Here is a 21470-nt window from a genome sequence, read left to right as displayed (position 1 = left end):
GCCCAGTACTGCCAGCTATTAAGTGTAATGAAATGACTGTAAAGATACCTTTAAGTGTTCAGTCAGGAGGTACCAGGAAGGGTACTGTTGGGCAATGATTTGAAGTCCTTCGGTGTAGTCTCCAGCACACCAAAACCCCCTCTAAGGAAGAGTTTACAAGGAAAGCCAGAGGCGCAACCTTAAGAGATCTTCCAAAGGAGACCAAGGGGAAACCTCAAGTCTCTTAAGAAAAGAAGAGCCCTCAAGCCCAAAACATCCACAAGGAAAAAGGTTTCCGCTGAAAACCTAGAGGTGACACCTGTGACCGCACCACCAGATGAGGCCGAGTTGGTGCCAGAAGAGGATCCTGAAGAACCCTCTTCCGATGAGTCTGAAGGAGATACAGCCCTGTCTGGAAGCTCTAGATCCAAGAGACCACCCTGAGCAGGAGACTGCTTGCAGAAGGTGAAACCTCAAGGACAGACTCCAGTAGGGGACAAAGAGGATCCCTCTCTAAAAAGGGTATGCGTCAGCAGCCAGCTTCCGAGAGTGAAGGGCAAGACCGTGGGAAGCATAGGCTATACTGGGAGGATGGACTTCTCTACAGTGAGATTATTGAGTCTTTTCCAGGGGACCACAGGAGACTGGTGGTACCCCGAAAAGTGAGAAACATTCCTACAGTTGGTACATGAAGTCCCTCTGGCAGGTCACCTAAGTTTTAAGAGGACCAAGGGGAGGATCCCGTTGTACCTTTACTGGTCCAAGATTGGCACAGAGATTGAAAAACATTGTAGGAGTTGTCACAATGGGCAGTTATCTGGTAAGAGTGGACTCAATAATGTGGCAAACCCAGTGCCTCTCCATGTTGTGGGAGTTCCTTTTGAGATGTTGGGGATTGACACTGTTGGTCCCCTAGACCCTCCAACAACTTCAGGCAACCAATGTATATTGGTTGTGGTGGACCATGCCACCAGATACCCTGAAGCTATTCCGATGAGGACTGTTAGCGCTCAGGCAGTGGCTAAGAACCTACTTGATATTTCTACCAGATCAGGATTTCCTAAGGAGGTTGTATCTGACAGGGGGTCATTTTATGTCCCACTACATGCTAACCATGTGGAAAACGTGTGGCGTCACCTATAAGGTCTCAACTGCCTACCACCCTCTGACAAATGGATTGGTATAGAGGTTAAATAGAACAATGAAGTGCATGATTGGAGTTTTGCAAGAACCACTTAGAAGAAAGTGAGGCCTTCTTCTGCCATGCCTTCTATTTGCCTATAGAGTGGTTCCTCAAGCTGGAGTGGGCTTTAGCCCCTTTGAGTTACTGTATGGTCATCCTGTCAGACACCCCTTCGCCCAGATCAAGGAGGGTCTGGAGAGTGCCCCTTCCCTCAAGCCAGTGAAGATTTATGACTATGTGCTAGGCCTCACAGGGAATGGCACAAATGATGACAGAAGCTACTGAGAATTTGAAAGCTGGTCAAGCATTGGCATGACCAGAAAACAAACATGGTGGAGTTTACTCCAGACCAACAAGTTCTCATCATGGTCCCAGTAAGACAGCGGGTCTTCTAGGACCCTTCAAAGGGTGTGGGAAAACTTGGAGGTCAACTATTTGGTAGACTTAGGCAACCCCAAGGAGACCCCTAGGGTTGTTTCATACCAACTGTCTGAAGGCTTATGCTTCCAGACCAGAAATAGGAACTTTGTTCTTAGCTTCTGATCAAGAGAAGGAGGAGAGTGAGCTCTCCCAGATCTCCCAAGGGTACACCCTTCAAATGAGTCAGTATAAGGGGTAAAACGCTCTACTGATGCGACAGTGCAGCAACAGGAGGCGTGCAACACTGTTTTAATTCGCTTTCCCCCTCTGTTCTCAATCACAGCAGGCGTGACCCCTTGGGGCCAACATGACATTGACACTGGTGATAGTGTACCTGTTAAAAGCAGGGGCTACAGGATGTCAGATAATGTGAGCAATTACATAAAAGAAGATGTCAATAAGATGCTTGACCCTGGAGTGATTGAACATTCCACAAGTCCACGGGCTAACCCAGTTGTGTTAGAACCAAAGGCAGGAACTAAAGAACTTTAATTCTGTATGGACTATAGGGCATTAAATACAGTTACCGAGACTGATGCCCATCCCTTGCCAAGGACAAACTGGTGGATAAGCTGGGCTCAGCAAAGTTCCTCATTACTTTTGACCTGACAAGTAGTTATTGGCAGATTGCCATGACTGACGAGTCAAAGAAGAGCACATTCTCAACCTCAGAAGGCTTAGACCAGTTTAAGGTCCTGTCCTTTGGTTTAAAGAATGCACCTGCCACATTCCAGAGAATGGTTAACGATGTGATGAATGGTTTAGAGAACCTCAGCATGGTATACTTGGAGGACATAGGAGTGCTCAGCCCTACCTCGGAAGAAAATCTTGACCAGCTGGGACATGTGTTGCAGGCCATTTAACAGGCCAATCCTACCATCAAATCAAGTAAGTGCTACGTTGATCAGGTTAGTGGTCTACCTTGGTCATGCGGTAGGAGGAGGGAAGATCAAGCCCTTACCCATCAGAGTACAGGCTGGACAAGACTGGGCCACTCCAACTAAAGTTAGAGCCTTCTAGGACTTACTGGTTATTACAGGAACGTTATTGAGAACTACGTTACCATAGCTTCTCCAAATACCATATCCTCTCCCCAGAACCATAAAAGGTCAAGTGGAAGGAGGACTGTAAAAAAAGCCTTCCAAGGGCTGAATGATGCCCTCTGCAAAGCTCCAGTGCTGAGAGCTCCAGATTACACTCAGGCCTTCTTAGTCCAAACGAATGCTTCCAACAGAGGGATAGAAGCAGTCTTGAGCCAATTTGATAGCAAAGGCATGGCTCACCCAGACTGCTTTATTAGTAGAAAATTAAAAGATAGGGAAGCAAGTGGGCAACCATTGAATATGAAAGTTTTTCCATTGTGTGGGCCCTGAAGAAATTCAGACCATCCGTCTATGGAACTAGTTTCAAGATTCAAATTTACCACCTTCCCTTAAGGTGGCTGATGCAGATGAAAGGAGAAAACACAATTGCTCAGGTGGTCCAAAGCCTACAAAGCTTTGACTTCACTATTCAGCACAGGTCAGGTACCAAACATAAGAATGCTGATGGTCTATCCAGAAAATATGACCGACTGGATCAAGAGAGCCATCCAGTGGATTAGATCCTCCTGTGCCTATTCTGGGAGGCACGAGTGTTCAGGAGATATATCATGTTTATGCTTCATCCCCTCTCCTAGTGAAACCCCCTCCAGAACATTTTGCTGGACTTGGACCTTTTTCTTTAAATCCTGAATGAGTAGAGCCTTTTTCCACTCCTTCATTCTGGTGGGCTTTGTCTTTTTTTTAACTCTATTCTTTGTATTCTACATGTACTATGGAGTCTGTCTGCTCCCTAGCTTTTAAAGGCATCTGCTTTTTTCTATTGCAGCACACAGCTCCTTATGGGCATTGTTGTTGGGGACCCCCACGGTCATCCTTTAAGCTTCTTTTTCTAAATCCTCGGGTAACTACTGTTCTTAAGGATAGAGGCATACTTTGTATCCCTTCCAAAACTTTTTTGTCTGAGATATTGGCACACACCACCTTATGTGGAGTACCAAAGGGATACCTAGTATCCCCCTTCTCTCTGCTCCTATGAATTTTAAGTCCTAGACAATCTCCTAGTTACAGCTCGTGGCAGTGGACGTGTTCTACCAACTATTGTGTACCAGAGGCTATGTCCATATGCCTCAGTAGTGCACAATAGAGGCACCCAAGTACCAACTTGGGGCCTTATTTATTTTTTCGCCATTACTAGCGTAGTTGTTCTTAGTTAGCCCTTCTTCTGCCGTTCTGTGAGGGGAAGGTCAGTACGTGTGTTTTGCCTTTGGCAGAACCATTGAGTGTTCCCGCCTAGGCTCCAGAGTGTCTGGACAGGCAGGAAGTGGGGAAGGAGCGTTCCACCCCATTGTCCTTTGTCAGAGTGCCTGAATAGGACCAGCTAATTGGACAGCCAACGCCCCTTTCTGTAAAATGCCCCTTTTCTGGAAAATGCTGAGAGGGATTGCACAGGAGTGTGTGCTGGAACTGTATAAAAAGGTGAGACTTCTTCACTATGCACACTTGCACCCTTTTCTTCACTGTGCACAATTGCACCTTCCTTTTGGTTCCTTGTCCTTGCATTGGGTCTCTCTGACACTTACTTTACCTTATTGTGCACACTTGCACCTGTCCACTTATTTCTCGTGCCTCTTGCACACTAGACATGCATTTGCTCTGCCTTACTTTCCTTCAGTGCTGCAAGTGCCTTTTCCTTCTCTGTTTGCCCTATTTGTCATTTCTTAAACTTTCTGTACTTAAGCCTCCTCGCTCTTTCTGTTCCGTGCCGCTTTGCAAACGGTGCCTTTCTCCCGCTTCGCTTCAGTCAAACGCACGCTGCAGAGTTTCTCTGACTTACACAAAACTCAACAGGCAGCAGAACGGTTGACAGGCTTTCGCTATCTGGATACGTGGGGTTGAGTTTAGGGTCTGACCACCTGCCCCTCAGGCACCCTATGACCGGCAAAGGTCCCAAGAGAATGAGCACTTTGCTGAATGTTGCCAGCAAGATGCAGGCTGCATCACTCCGGTTTCTTGGAGGCACGGCTCCCTAGCCATGCTGCAGCCCCTCACAAACACCGGGTCAGTGTCTCAGCACGCCGCTCTCCTCCATGATTCAACTCCTGCTGCTCTCTGCTCCTTGGCTTCTCTGGTCCAGGCAGCATCCCCAGCTCGCTCTCCGCTTCTGGCACAATTCCACCTTCTATAGTGTAGGGAACAGTCAAGCGGAGTCAGGTGTGCACAGTTGGGATAAAGTGCCCGACTATTAGTGGGACATCCTAGTGGTAGGTTGTAATAGTATAATAGTAGTAGGCCCATTCTGGTTTTCCAATGATTGTCTTATGGGTAATCCTCGTTGATCTTAGATTAAATCTTCCTCGTCTCAGGCGTGGTGTGCCGTCAATGACCTCTGCTTTAATGCCAGCAAGACCGATCCTTCTCATTGGCACTCCACACCTTCCTTTCCTGCCACTCTCTGGCCAGCCTCCCCTGGGCCCCTTCCTGCTCCCACATGTGAAGCTAAACACCATGGGGTCATCTTCGATTGTTCCTTTCCTTCCCCAGAAGCTCACGGTCTCTAGAGCACTGGTTCTCTGCAGACTGGACTACTGCAACAGCCTCTTTCTAAATCTTCCTGCCTCCAGTCTCCACCCTCTGCAACTCATCCAAAACAGGACTGCAAGACTTGTCCTTAAGCCAAGGGTTCGTTTCTCTCCTGCCCTGAAATCTCGATTGGCTCCCAGTGGCTGCAAGGATTACAATTAAGACCATTTTGCATTGTCCACAAACCCTTATGGGGCATTGTCCCACAATACCTTCAGCCCTCCCTCCGGAAAGATCTTCCTACTCTAGGCCTTCGCTCCTCTACCTCCAACTCCCTCAGGGTCAGTCCCTTCTCCAAGCAACAAGTTGGTGGTAGGTCTCCCTCTTCGGCTGGGGCCTCCCTCTGGAATTGCCTGCCTCTCTAAAACTCGAGGAGAACCACCTTCGGTTCCGGAAGCACCTCAAGACCTTCCTTCGGCCTTCCATCTTCCACTCCCCTGCTATACTGTCCTCTGCCCTTGGGCTCCTGGTTTACCCTTTGTATCTAGGCCCTGATCCCTGCCCACCCATCTGCTTACCTGCACTGCCTCTTGGCAACCTTCACACTTAGGTCTGCCTCTGCAGCCCTACAGTTACCTTACCCGACACTTAACTGACACTCGTGTCTGCTCTTATATTGGCACTTGCCGAACACACGTATCTATTATTTTTACCACCTGCCTTCTGCACTCTCCATTACTACCTTCCCCTTGTTGCACTTCCCCCGCCTCCTCTCCCCTGCAGTTGCGCGTTCTCAATGTCACTGGGTCTAGTAAAACAGTTTTGTTTTTATCCTTCCTTGTACCCTTCCCCGGCCTCGCCCTGAAACACTTGTGTATGGGCGAGATATAAACTATCACATGTTATCATATCATATCCTATCAGTGTTTATTGGGAGAAGGAGATGGGGCGAGACTGAAAATACCCCATGAAGGCCGAGGGCGAGTGGCTTGGGGTATTATTGGGAACGGGGAATACCATGACTCGCACTTGGGTATTCTCATCCGAACCTCTCGTGACCATCCACTCAGGTTATCCTCCCTCATTGGTCCATCCCCAGGGTCAGTATCCAAAAGCGATGGCCCTTTCCTGGCCACCTGAATGGAAGAATCCAAGGGATTAGGTGGGAGAATACTGTCGGGTTTCTCACACGAGGTACAGGACTCCTTGCGTAGTATTGCTCAATCTCTCTGCACAGTACCCATGCAGGGCATGAATTACACAGCAACATTACTCAGGGGAGAGTTCCATTTGGACAAGCAGAACCCATTTATTAATCCTCTAACAAGATCATCAATTACATTTTCTACTGCAATATCATGCCAGCTTTGATCATTTCACCAGGCACATTGTTTATGATGGAAATAGGTTATCATGGGCACAGCAGTTACAATGTTACATTAGGTTTTTGATGGCCACCAATAATTTCATGACCATTAAAGTGTTGGTTGAGACATTGTTGTTTCTTCTGATAGGACTAGCTTAATAAGAACATCACATTTTTAGAAAGCGAGATTCTTTCCACTAAAAATACCAGGTTTGATCACCAAATTCTGCAGTACTAAATTTACCAATCTGAAATGAAGGGCTGAGTGCGCTGTGCCAGGATTCAAACCTCAGGGTGCACACAGATGTCAAGGGAAGAGTGCTCAACTAGCCAAGCTACCTTCGTGGCAGCAAAATGCACCGTTTTGCTCCGAATTAATAACATTTGATTTAGACTGCAACTATTTTTTACCTTCCTGCCTTCTCCAGAAGCACGTTCGACAGGACTTTGCTGCTACAATCCAATGTACAACATTAGGGACTATCCCAAGACTGCTGAAAAGACCATTTGCTGTCTCGTACAGCTTGTTGGCCTGCTCTGGCTTCGAAGTATCTAATAGTCAAGCAACCACATGCATGTATTCTCAAGCCAATGGGGATCCGAGAGGGTTGGTACACAAATATTTTCAGACTAAATATTTTGCATATATTACGCTACCAAAAAAATGTCTGCCATACAAAAAGCTCCACTTAAATTTGTCATTAATGTAAACAGCATTGAGAAAAAAAATTTTAGCATCCGTTTAAAGAAATAAAAATAGAACTAAAATAGTCAAAGCAAATCAGGGTGGGTCTCCTAGCGACAGAGTGGAGAAGCGGGTGACTGGGTGATGGGTTGGTTTATGTGCATAAGACAGAAGGGGCAAAAAGGGTGCTGGGCTACAGGGGAGAGTATTCACGCCTTGTGTGCATTTTGTATTATTGTATGCTAGTTGCCTGCATGGGTTTTAACTGGAACGAAATCTGGTTCCCCAATGTAAAATAGTTCAGAACACCAGATAAGATTTTGAAGTGGAAGTGTTTAACTCCCTAATTTTGAAACTGGGAGTAAAGTACTTTCAGGAAGTAAAAACTTACTTTAACAGGAGTATTTATTTAGGGTAGTAAAACCAAATGGAAAATCTAACATGGACACCTTTTGTAATCAATACTCCTTTGAACACAGTAATTCACACAAAAGATGCATTACCTTATGGTTCCGCTTAAGGCAGTACTAATATTAGAGCTCTTTCCAGTAGCACTGCTCTGCTGATTACACTGATCCCAACATATCTATAAAGCTGTGTGGGAGGCAGTGGCGGGGGTGGGGGAGAAAGGGTAAGGTTAGAGAGGCTCCCGAGGCAGTTTTCTTCTGATTTGGTAGGCATTTTTATCCCAGGTTTTCTGTTGCGGGTATTTGTTTTTAGGAATAAAAGAGGCTGTTACACGGCTTATCTGTAGGAACCATGTATGCCCAATTAGCACTTTATTTACAATTGGGAACATTTGCTGTTGCTAGATCATGCTGTAAATCTATTTTGAATATGCCAGAAAAGACACTATGCAGGCCACAACTGAAAGCAGCAGAGACTGACAAATTGTCTAGTACAACATATCTTGTATTTTCCTTTCAATGAGGGACAGAGTGAAATGAACTTACCATGGGCCCGGAGGTCTAATGCCACAATCCTACATTGAACCCGACTTATGATGGCAGTCTGCAGAAAAGCACACAAGACATTTACTAAGCAAAACTCATAACGGTTAGTCTAAAACGATGCTACATGCGAAAGAACATAAACCGGACAGTGAAAACACACACCACCCCAAACACCCACCCCGTCGCGTTTCCTGGAACGGTTTCTAAGAACTAAAACGGTCTCAGACCTACTTGCTAGAAAAAATGGAAATGATTAGAATGCATAAAGCAGCACAGAATGTTGGTGACAATTTCAAAGTGCTCTACAAAACAATTATTTTTCAGAATTCACCCGAAACATGAATTACAATACCTTCCATGGCACCAATGTACACTGTGGCAGACGCATACTCTGATTAGCCATTATTAGATGAATATTTTATCTAAAGAAAAATGCCTATCTTTCCCCATTGTATGGGGTATACCCTACCCAACAAATTATACAAAGATGCTCGTCGTAAGGTCTTAAAGGAATAAGTCTTCTGTGCAATTAACACTAAATGGCCCTACCACTATCTTTAACAACCAAGGACAGGAAAAGGACTCCCTGCTCCTGAATTCTCGCTTCTCTTTTCCATCTTCAGGTTTGTATTCTCCATGTCTTGACTGAGGGATTTGGCAATAGTTTTATGCACTTCTTATTTCTCTTGGTGACACCGGTACTTTGTTACCGCGACTGGGATGAGTAAGAACCCTTTTATAATGATTCTCAGTCACTTTGCTTGTTCTTGCTATACTGTTCCAAGTGATTTGACTGTGATGAGTATGAGCACCTTTGTCACAATTCTTATTCACCCACCCGGGTCTCCCATTACCAGTCAGCTTCGGGGATAATGTCACTAGGATTTCCTTTGCTCAGTTTGGGTTCTCCCTCGTATCCAAGATATCACCACGTTACGCGGTCCCAGTCATCTAACAATCACTGTGTGATATAATCAGGATGGCCTGCCCAGCGCGGCTTCTCCGTGGATTCTCCAGCACGGGTTTCCCTCTTTCTCCAGCTAATCCGACGCCACGCGTCCATCTCCTAGACTTCACTTGGCAGCAGTTTTGAGGATCTCTTGCACTCTCCGGGCTCCTAAACCTCCTGCGGTTACGTTGCCGTGGGTCGTATAAGTTCTAATAGGGTTTAGAAGTGGAGTAGGTAATGGTAGCAGGATCTTCAGGTAGTTCCTCAAAGGAACAGGAGTCTTGTCCCCATAGGGGGGTCTCTCCTGGTGAGGTCCTGCTTGCCTTTACCCCTAGAGAGGATACTGCGGAGCGGGCTTACTTCCCTAGTCTAACATGGGGAGCTCCTCTTGGCATAAGCCCAAGGCTGCTCTGTTGTGTACTCCCATGGACATCTAGCATTGCACTCAAAGCTCTGATCTTACAGGCCTAATAGTGGCTTCTCCCACTCAAGTTGTGAAATGGCAGGGAAATAAAGGAGACTTGAAAAGCTATAATGGATGCTCTGCAAAATGTGAATCTGTGTTTACCCCCATCTGAAGGTTCCCAGTCTGGACCCCATAGCCCTCAAAATATACTGTTTGGCGTTTTGAATGTATTACCATGCAGAAGGGCATTTCAGGAATATCTATTCAAATGAATAACCTTACTTTTTTTTTAAAATAACTTTCTTCATTCAATTAGCCATTGCACATCACATATCAGTTTTAGTTTGTACCAAATTGTATCCTTTGACAACTTTTGGTAAATACCTTTTTATGGTTACATGGTTGCCCTGTGGGGCTCCCCTTTTACTTTCTCTGGCTAACCCTGTGAGAACTATAGTTCCCAAGGCTAGAAAGGATATATTTCTATCCCTTCCACATTGTTGGGTGAAAGCCAGCACACCCCATCTTATGTGGAGTGCTGGGGAGATACAATGTATCCCCTTTCTCACTAGAACTTTACAATTCTGTTGCAGGGATAAGCGCACCTTAAATGGTTGGTGGCAGCAAACCTTTCCTAATTCGGTGTTCCTTTACCGCAGGCTGTTTTCACTGCTGCAGTAAAGGCACCCACAGGTGCTCATTTTACCAAAATGGCCCCTGTTTTTTTTTTTTGTCACTTTCACGCTTCTTGTGCCCGCTTGGATCTTCCCCTGACCTCCAGGGCGGGAAAATCCTTTATGTCAATTTAATCTTCGGCAGGACACCTTAGTCAAGCACGCCCAGGCTCCAGAGGGTCTGTGAAGGCAGGAAGCGAGGGAGGACTCCAGACCTTCACACCAGTTTGTCTTCCAGTCTGCCTGCGAGAATCCAGTTCAAACTGGCAGGCTGGCTCTCCTGAAAGGACTGCCAACCCCACAAGTTTGAATGTTGCACGTCTGTTTGATTGGCTGGGTTCCTGCATAAAAGTCTGATCCTGGAAGCTAAAGAGGTAGTCGACCACTAAACCTGAATCTGAAGAGGAAGATGAAGAAAACGTGACAGATGTAACCAAAGCCTGCTGTTACCCTTCCTTCCAAGCGACCTGGGGACTCCAAAAACAATGACCCAGAGCCTGGTGAGATCCACTAGACTCAAGAAGACCTGCATTTTCAGCCATCCCACACCGTGCTGCGACCTTGCAGAGCTGCAATACCCCAATAACCTGGGACATCGAGCCATTGTGCGGTGCATGGTCTTGCGAATCAAGTAGAAACTTTGGTGGCATCCTGCTAGACCTCCAGAGACTGGATTACAGTCCTTGAAGTCCCCTAACCAGAGTGCTGGACAAGATCAGCAACAAATCTAAACTGAGATATTCTGTCTTCTTCTGGCTCCTGAACAGGGTGCCAAAACAACATAGCCACATCAATCCACGTAATGCCTGGAGCATTCCCCTTTCATTCCTGCTGCAGAAGCCCTTCCAGTGTCTTCAAAGTCGTCCCTGGACCCTTTCAACCAACTAAAAAGTAAAATACTTGTTCGAAGAGACTTCCCCAGGAACTCTCTTCAACTGAACCCTATCTCACCCCTGCCTACAGCTGGCCCCTAGACCACTAGGGTCCCTCTTCTACCTCTGAGTAAACTCATGCAATACACTAGGGAAGGACGGACTGGATAAGAAAATAATTCTGCCTTGAAAAGTATAACAAGCGTTTAAAGGTTACTTGTGAAAGAGTTGATTGGTAACTGTCACTGTGAGAGTGAACAGTTGACCTTGAATGTGTTCTGTTATTCTGAAAAATATATGTAAGGTTATTTTATTCACCTGTGAATTGGTTGTGCCTCTTTTCCAAAAGTAATGCTGTTGGCTTCACTTAACCATTTCTTTCAGAATATTAGTGTATATGTTTACCAACTGGGTCTTGCTTCCCCTGAGGCACTGAATAGGCTGTCTAGAATAAGTCTGCCTTGGGTTTTACATACCTTTAATAGCTGTGTGCAATTCTTAAGTGTACTGTAGGTTTTACTTACCGTGGTCTGCTTTGAGCCACCCTAAAATGAGAGTTATTGCTCACCTTAGTCTGTGTTCCACTGACCTGAAAAGCAACTGTAATAGTTGCGAGAGACCTGTAGGTGTCTCACCCGCTAGTCCCCGGGGATCTGTCATCCAGGTGGCCAGGACACGGCCATCGCTTTTGGATCCAGTTCCTGAGGGTGGACCAGTGCGGGAGGATCACCTGGATGGGGGTGGGGGTCCTCAGGGAGTGGAAGTGGGACACCAGAGGGCAAGACGAAGTATCCCCTTCCCAGTAACATCTTTTCCCCATCCTACCAGGTAGGATACCTGGGAATTCAAGCCTCCCTCCCACCTCCTCTTTTCCAACATAACACTTTCTCACAGACAATTCACTGTAAGCGACAACGGACTAACACCAGAACCGTATACCTGACATGTCCCAACACCATGGACATGCAAGGTCAGGCAATTAAGGATTATTACACACACCTGACTTCCATCGCACTTCCTTACACAGATAAAAGGTGGAGCACGAAAGCACATTATGAGCGAGACAAACCACACAAGGAAACAGCCGTTCCTAGACGGCAGTTTAAAACACAAGGAGAAAGACTGATACCAGAGAGTCACAAGGAGGGAAGTAACTGTGACCTCTAAAGACTTACTTTCGTGAGCCTTGGAAAATAAGAAACCGAAAAACAGGAACCAAGTCTGCTCAAACCTGCACAGCGTGTCGGAGGTACCCATGGCTCTCCCGCATCGATCACCAAGGCAGAGAGGAGCGATTGCAAATGTGGTACTGTCCTTGGCTCCTACAACAAAGCAGCGTCAGATAAGACAGCACAGCCGGTAAAAGTCAGAGCGACGGATACCAAACCAGCTTGTGTTTTGAACCAAGGTTGCAAGCTGCAACTTTGTATAAAGAGAACGGTGTGAGGTGTTTATGAATACACAATGCAAACATTGAAATCAAAGGAGTGATGAAACTTTACATTTGAAATTTGGGAGGTCAAGAAAAGATACCATACACAGAGTGGTCCAGCACCACGTGGGCGCTTATTCGAAAGTCTGTTAGGTATCCAACTGATGCGAAGTGTGAGAAAAGGAATATTGAGATCCAAGTGGTTATGCAACGTGCCAAGCTAAACCCAGTGCACATTCAAAACTCTGATAGTTAAAAGTACATCACAATTGGTCAGAGACCGGCTGATGGAGACTAAATGAGTGAATGAGATTGATCTGAGGCTGGCTGTGGCGGGGGGGGGGGGGTCTAGGGTGAACACCCAAATTGAACACTGGAAAAAGTAAAAGAACATTTTCGTGTTGTTTTTGAATACCAGGCCCTCCGAGTCAAGAGACTTGCAAGAAGTAAAGAGGCTTTTACAGAGAAGGTCTTGAACTGTGAAAATGGAACTGAACCTTTGTACTGCAGAAGCCAGAGTGTGTGCTTTGCTTGAGTGAACCACCTTGTCCCGTGCTGAAAACGTGTGGAATGGAGGCCAACAGCCCTAACAGCCTGACTTATTTTATGAGCACTTCTTCCTTTTTCATGAACATCACCCCACATTATTTGCAAATTAGTAGTAAGGATTGACAATATTTTTGTTTTTAGTATAGGCCCTTTTAATTTGACAAGACTCCACTAGGACTGCCTTATTTGATGGTTGTAGCTTGCTCCCATCTTTAGATTTAGGTTTGGCGAGGTGTTTATCTCACCCTTGTGAAAGTTTAATAAACACTTTTGAACTGTGGTCACTTGTGTGTCTTACTGTTGATACTATGCATTCCTTACATAGTATATTACACCCTTAGGTGTAACCTGCCTAGAATAAAAATGGGCCATTCAGAAAGTGTCCTGTAGGTGTAGCTGACCTTGGTCTGCCGGATGCAATCCTAAATGAGAGTAGACAGTTATTGCTTAACTTACTCTGTGTTCCACTGATCTGAAAAGCAACTAATTGTATATTACACCAAAACGTCTTACTCACATGGTATAACCTGAGTGTTGTCCTGAAGTTAGTTATAGGTTTATAATGTTCCTTGAATATGTGCTCCACTAGTCAGAAAAGTAGCCTGATAACAGGGTTGGTTTACTAAGTGATTCCTTAACTGTCGCTGCATGGGTCTACTACCATTGTTATACTGTAACGTAATCTAAAAGTAACTTATGGTTTTACACCCCATGAATAGGTGTGTCCTATACTAAATGTGTTTCAGAAATACTGTTAGTTTTCTGAACAGAGTCTATGCTTTGGTCTGTGTACTTTAAAGCATTGTGTTGTATTTTTAGAATTGTATTTATAATGTGATAGTACTTATTTACCCAAGATTCATCTTGGCATACTGTATTTAAATAAACCATTTGTGTTTAAAATACATAGTGTTAGTGTTTTATTTTTGATTTTTGCATTTTTAAAGTGCTCACACATTCCGGGGGTATAGAGGCGCTGTTAGAGGAATATGTCTCAGTTGCATATTTATAACGTGCTTATTAACCAGAGTTTTTTTCTAAGCATGGACCGAACCTGTGTTGCTTCATGTCGTCTTGTTTCCAAGGCGAGCACGTTGCCGCTGAGCTATCCTCCCAGGACATAGTTTTAGGCCTATATGTATGCTACACTTTCTTTGTACCAGGATACAGCCCGCTCTCCCTCCTAAAATAAGCCTGGCTGCTCCATCTACACTACAAATACAGCTGTATACTAAGAGTGGAGTTTTGTACTGTTTTAGTGGTATGGTTTTACTAAGTCCTTAGCTGGACTTCAGAATAACTGTCCTAACACTCCTCTACAAACACCCTCAGCATTTTACAGAAAGGGGCGGGTGGCTGTCTAAACATGACAGCCAGCGCCCCCTCCCCCCGCAGTAAAAAAAAAAATACCACAATAGTTGGTAGACCACATCCACTGCCATCAGGCATAACTATAGAGATGTCACGGACTAAAAAGTCACACGAGCAGAGAGAAGGGGGATACAAGGTATCCCCTTAACACTCCACATAAGGTGGCGTGTGCTAATCTCTCATAGGATAAAGTTTTAGTTCGGATACAAAGTATCCCTCTAATCTCAATAACGGTAGGACCCAACGGGTTCCCAGCAACACTGCACATAAGGTGCTATGCGCTACAGGGAGGCGTGGCCAAGTAGCCATGGTGTGAGGCTGCTTCCAGAGACGCTCCTGCCGGATCCTATGAAATCCGACAATAGCAGGGAGAAATACAGAGTTGCAAGCACCAGAAACGTTGGAGGACCTGTCGGAAACCTGTGGGCGTATGATTCCAAGCCAGCGGTGCAATCCAGCAGGGCTGCTCGCCGCGGGAAGCGTTCTGAAATGTGCTTTGTGCCTCACAACAAAGGGAAAAACATGGCAACAGTCAGAGGGCAGCGGTGACAGCAGGGACACCAGCATCTGGGAGCAACTGCAGGCGTCCGCAACTGTCCCCGGTGTTAAGCATAGCCCCTGTGGAGAAGCAGTGAAAATATAACGGGGCACCGCAGCAGCAATAAGCACCGGCAGAGGGGACACAGTGCGTTAACACTTTGAGGAAGAAAAGGTGAGCCAGCGCGCCTGACGAGCGGCTGACCTCCCGAGACTGCAACAACCCGCCATTGCATTTGACAGTGTGGGACGCAGTGCGGGCAGGCCGGCAGTAGCGAGCTCTGTTATTGAGCCCGCCAAACACGTAACACGGCAAGAGCAGCACTCGCGGCATAGAAGCAGTCGTGCGGTCCACACCGCCGGAAGCCCGCTTTAGACACAACATCCCCCACACATCAAGAGAAGGAGATGAGGACCACTAAGGAACAGTGGCCACATTGGCTGTATGGTGGAACGGCAACCTGGCAGGCAGTCCGCAAACTCGCGCACAAAGGTAGCCTCACTTGGCAAACTGGGTTGATGAGTGCGCCAACTCGCACAAAGTGACAGCAGGGATAAGGACTAAAAGCACAGTGCTGCAGCTGCAAGACAACTCAGAGCTCACAGTGAGATTGCTTGATAAGCAGGGTGTCTACACAGAATAACTGCATTGTCCTTATACCCTGCATAACACCAAGTGTGAGGGCCCGGGTGGGTGCGCCTTCTGCTCGGGAGATACAGGAAAGGAGCCTGTAATTAACTGGGTGGGGTGCTTCCAGTCCATCCACATTGAGGCTCTCCCTTCCGGCTCTTTCTTGAAGGACAGCATACGTGTATGCCCTCGGCAGGATCAGTTGGGCAGGATGCAATGGTGGGTCTCAGCTAAGAGTGGCGGTTGCGTTATGATGGACATTGCCAATGCGTGGGGACAAGCTGGATGCCTCCCAAAACTGCCAAAGCAAAGGGCAGCCAAAAATGCTCAACAGCTATACCATACCCACACTTCAAACTTAAAGACAAGATGGCTATGTTGAGCGACCGTGAGAGGGATGTGAGCAAATAACCAGATTTTACTGTCAATTACGGAATTGAAGACATTGCTAAACTACAAGATAGATGAGGTAATAGTCTTTGTCGGGCTATTATGGAAGGACGTGAGGAAATTAGCAGAAAGAACAGAACTGGAATCTCAACTGAAGGAAAACAAGACAATGGTGCAAGCCGATGCCGATATCACATTTTGCAACAAAAGGTTAACCTCCTCGAGAGCATGGAAGATGTGAAGCGGAAGACCAGAAGGAACAAAGTCTGCTTTGTCGGCCTACCGGATGGAGAAGAGGGTCCAGACCCTACAACGTACATTAAAAATGTATTTCTGGAAGATATCGGGCCGGGAAACCTGTCCCAAGGATTCACAATAGAGCGGGCGCACAGGCTCTAGTCAGGAAACCACCACCCACTACCCCTCCATGTCCGATAATAGCTAGTCTTGGAAGTTTCCGAGGGGCCCGGAAAAACGAAACTGAGCAACGGACGCAGCGCGTGGCTATTTATGGGCATGGTGACGTCGGCGCCGATACAGTGGCCGTCGAGGGACATCGACTCGGCGGACGTCGATGCGCAGCGCCCTCTACAGAAAAAAATTCCGAGGCCAGCAAGCTGGAAACGTATTATCAAAGATAAGGAATACGTCGGAGGACACAATCCCTTCGAAAGATGTTTTATTGAAACATTGGCAACATTAGGGGAATCTGATTGTACTTCAGAAAAAACATTTTTCAAGTCCTGGATGTAATAATTAAACACTGAGGAGGCCAATGAGCAAACCGGTTGTAATCCACAAAATGTGTGGATTGGTGCCGACAAGCTACCTTGTAATGAGAGTCTAACACGAATAGTCGTGTTTGTGTGCAGTTCTCGAATTATCTCAAGGGTGGTATGAGAGCAGTTGTCTGGTCAGTTTTTCTAGAACAGCTTCACTCTCGACACAGTCAAAGGCAGAATGCAAGTCCACAAAGGCAAAGAAAATTGGTTGCTTTGTGGAATGGCATTGTGCCTTTATTGCATTCAAACACATCAGATTTACATGTGTGCCCATAACTCGCACAAAACCCGTTTGATTCGGGTCACGTATGTTGTTGACCAATGTACAATTATTAAAATCTTTCAATAGCAATTTAGTAAAGATCTTACCTGGCGCATCTATAAGTGCTATTGGCCGATAGTTCACTGGTGAAATGCAATCACCTTTCTTGAATATTGGAATAATCAAGGAGGTTTTCCATGTCATCGGCACTTGTGTTGTTATTATAGTGTTAAAGATGTTATATAAAATCTGTGCCCATTGAACTGGATTGATCTTAAAACAGGTGGTTAGAAAGTCCATCCGGACCAGCAGCTCTAGAAGAGCTTGCATGTACAATCAGATATTCGATATCTGCTATTTCAAAATGGAGTTGCCAGTTTTGGTTACTTTCAGGAGTGCGTGTTGTTAAATTGAAACTTGGATCATTGTATAGGATGGTGTAGTGTTTTATCCATGTTGCTTCACTTATGTTGAGTTGTGCATCGACTTGTCTAACAGATATTTGACCATTTAGGAGCTGCCACATCTCTGCAGAGTTCTTGTTTGCCATTGCTAGCCCCATACGCTCACCATCGTGTTGTAGTAGTGAGTATTTATGAGCTTTGAGCCAATTCTTATGTGTTCTTTGCATGTTTTACGGGTAATTCACACTCCGGAAAACCTAAGGTTAGAAGTTGTCTTCTTTGTTTCTTACATGCTGCCCTTCTGTTTACAATTTCACAGTCATATATATGGTTGTAATGTGTGCGACTTTTCTTCATAGTAGTAAGAGTGTTAGCATAAAAAGGCAAGTAGTTCCGAATATGGTGCCAGCGCTAATGTGGTTATATTGCTTTTTAGTTGATGCATAAGGGACAAGATCTTGGGTGTTGTCCAACTTATTCTATTTTTTGCCAAATTTAATACTAGGCCCGTGGAAGCATACTTTTCCCTAGGAGTAGGTGATTCGCTCACAACAGTCATTGAAAGGAGTTTATGATCACTGTAAGGCAAAGTGACAACTTCTAAACTTTGCAAACATTGAAATAGTGATCGATCAACATACATATAATCAATTATGCTTTCTTAATTATTACGAGACCAAGTTGCTTTTGCCGGAATGTCACACTGAATGGCTCCATTTACCATGATGTACTGTCTTTCTCCCATAAAGGAAGACCAGGTCTGAACTTGGTGGTGTTTTGTATGTAGGCAATCTAGATTAATATCTCCTAGTATGATGGTGTAAGTGATGTCACTGGTAGTATAGACTAGATGTAGTATTCGTCTTAGTCCTTTGTAAAAAGCCTCATCATACAAGGCAGCTGGATTTCGATACATTTATTAACGCTAATTTGACTTTGTCGGTCGAAATATTTACCAGTGAAATATGCTCACTTTCAGCATCCCACATCTCAATGGACAAACCCGTATTTAGATTTACCGCCACTAACAGTCCTGATGCTGGCCTTCCCCTAGTTCATCGCGCAGGCAGTAGTACAACCTCATTTCCATCCCACACTGGTGAAGATGTTAATCAGGTTTCCTGTAAGGCGATATGAAATACGTGTGGTCAAAATGTAATGGCAGCTTTTAAATGTGAATTGCCTCTTGGATTCCAACATGCTAGGTTTAATTTATTGATTCATGATGGCAGTAATGGTTACTGATATGCTATCATGTTGGAATTCATGTTTCTGGTTCCAGTTACCGCTGTCCGTTGCTAAATGTTTGTTTTATGTGTGTTGTTTTATGTGTGTTTATAGAGGTGTTTCTATCACCTCTAGCTCGATCTTCGGCTAGCAAAAATCCTAATTAAAACAATTGCATCTTAGCTTGCCGTATTAGATTGGCAACTACCCCTGAAGGTATCCATAGACGGACAATAGATTGATTTCTGTCAGCAATAAATTCAATTTGCTCAATATCATGTGATGTTATGTCTCGCAAGGTGTGGACATCATGAAAAATGTTCAGTACACCCAGTCTATTCAAATCATAAATGGGGAAGCCACCCTCCCTACACTTAAAAATGAAGGAGTGGATGTTATCTGTTGATTGTGTTGGTTTTTTCAGGTTTTGGGACTGGCCACCAAGATGACCATCTACATTCAGTAGACTTGGATTGTTTTTTTGTAAATCACATCTATTTCCATCACGACCATCCAAAGGGTAAACCGATTGGTCGGCAGTACGCAAATTGAATTGACTGGAGTTGGAAGGGCAAACAAATGGTGTATTTGAACCATGTGTCAAGGCTGGTTCCAACAAATAGGTCTCTTATCATGTTTTTGATTACCTCAGATGACTCAATCGTTTGCCCTTTGTGTTCCACTGACTGTTTTTGAGGTACGTCAAAGGTAACTTTTTTTTTTGGTGAACGCCATTGCTTAGTTCTACTGATTTCAAGTGTTCGGGGTTATGCATATTGTTATCCACTTCCACACTTTTATTTTTAGCTTCAGCCTGTTGGAGTTGATCAGCTGATTCAGGGGGGAATGAGGTGGAGGAACAAGGAGCACACTATCCTGTTCCGTAGGCAATACCCTAACGCCCCTTACATCAGTCCCTTTGATGTTGCTCGCCGTTTTAGAGGTTTTTTTTTTTTTTTTAGATTTAGTTGTAGAGGGCGCAGTTCCACCAATTACTTGGAAGAACGCATTTAAGGTATTTTTTGGCCCTTTAATGTTTGAGATATTTTTTGATTTTTTTGTTATGGCTCGAGGGCCTTTGATCTGAGATTTGGAGTTTTTTTTATGTAGCAGATTGCCCGCTAAGCGTCGTTCGATGTCAGAGATGGGCACCGCCTCCTCTACATCAGCTGGGTCAACTGAGAGATCGGTGTAAGAGGAGTCCTTCCCAATTGTTATAACATCAATCACAGAGGGTGTTTCAATTGGGCAAATCACATTTTCAAAAACAGGGAGTATGTGCATTATTGTTGTGGTCTGTACACCTCCTCATGTGCTCAGCAAGGAGAAATTGTCATTTAATTTCGAAGCCATGTTAGTGAGGGTCACTGCCTGAGACACGAGCCTATGATCTAAAACTTTGAAAAATTTTACCAAAGTTAGCACCCATGTATTGATGGCAGTTAGGGCGAATTCAACGCCACAGGGAGAACTAGAACATGTAGGCTGAAAAGAGCCTCTATCTAGGTTTGCCTTGCAAGGCGGACGTGGGGTAGGCAGAGCAAAGGAGGGTAAACAGGAGGTAGAAACCGATACAGAGCACGCTACTCGATTTGTTAAGTTTTTAATTTCGGCCAATTCATCCATTATGGATATGGGGGACTCACACTGAATTGCGTAGATGGATATTCCTGAATTGTCTCTACCTTCGATTGGGAAGGGGTTTGGGGATAGAGCAAGTGGCCTGTTAAATTTAGAGTGAACCCCATGGCCTCTAAGGGAAGCAAGTATGGTTTGGTCTGAAACACTGCGCGTTTGGAAATTTGTTATTTTGGTTGATTCAAGATCACCCTTTGCGATCGGCCTCGCGGGGGTGCCTGTTGAGCCTTCAATTGGTCTCGCAGTTTGCATCGTTGTAGTGGGCTCAACAGCCATGGGAGGGGGGCCTGCATTCTTCGGATCACTAGAGGTTGTTGTGCCAGGGTTACAATTGGGCACAGCGAGGCACACAGGCATCTGCGACTTCAGATTATATATCGAGAACGCCGTTTGATGGTATTAATTTTGTCGACAGAACTTAAAGTATTGATGGTATATATCACAGTTTTATCACGGTTGTGTTAAAAATTGGTTTTGAAATACCATAAGCCCAAAATGAAGTTACACATATATCATAAACAGAACCACATACATAGATAATATTTACCCACCAGGCAGTAAAGAATTCAATGTGATTCAGATGTGCGCACTAAGCAAAAGTAACTCGCCTTGGCCGCGGCAAAGCAGCAAAGCGGTATTTACAAGTACTTGCTTGTGTGCGCAAATACAAGTTCAACTTGTCAGGATGTACCTTTCGTTTTAAACAGTTTTCATGCACACTTCACTTGTGGGGCACAATCAGAAACTTTCTAAACTGACTGGGTCTCTGCTCCTCCTAGGAGGGACCACTCTGAACTTTAACCCCTCTCTTTATTCCTTGCTCTTCTTTTGAATCCTCTCAACTTTAGGTGCTTTCTGCACCCCTTCTTGTTTTCCTTGGCTTCTTGCTTGTGCACACGTGCACCTTCCACGGCTCCCTAGCCACGCTGCAGCCCCTCACAAACACTGGCCCAGCATCTCAGCATGCCGTTCTCCTCCAGGCTTTTACTCCTGCTGCTCTCTGCTCCTTGGCTTCTCTGCTAATGACAGAACCCCAAGCTCGCTCTTCTCCTTGCAAAAACTCACACCTTTTATAGTTGAAAAAACAGTCAAGTGTAGTCAGGTGTGAGTGATTATTAAATGCCTAACCCTGCCTATTAGTGGGACAACTTGAGTTCTTTCTATGGTGTGTTACCCTAACTTTCCCTAGGTTGTTTC

The 21470-nt window shown here is 45.2% G+C and overlaps 1 protein-coding gene across 1 annotated transcript in view; it reads right to left on the bottom strand.

Annotated features, from left to right (window-relative positions):
• The window catches only part of PPME1 (protein phosphatase methylesterase 1), a 491485-nt gene that overhangs the window by 354000 nt on the left and 116015 nt on the right, over window positions 1–21470 (bottom strand). Inside the window, exon 4 of the mRNA XM_069640139.1 lies at window positions 8150–8207. Within this exon, the coding sequence (XP_069496240.1) occupies window positions 8150–8207 (58 nt within the window). The remainder of the gene's footprint in view (window positions 1–8149; window positions 8208–21470) is intronic.

Source organism: Ambystoma mexicanum, chromosome 7q (genome assembly GCF_040938575.1).
Source record: "Ambystoma mexicanum isolate Mex_15411 chromosome 7q, UKY_AmexF1_1, whole genome shotgun sequence".
Taxonomy (NCBI): Eukaryota; Metazoa; Chordata; class Amphibia; order Caudata; family Ambystomatidae; genus Ambystoma; species Ambystoma mexicanum.
This window is presented reverse-complemented; position numbering and strand designations above follow the sequence as displayed.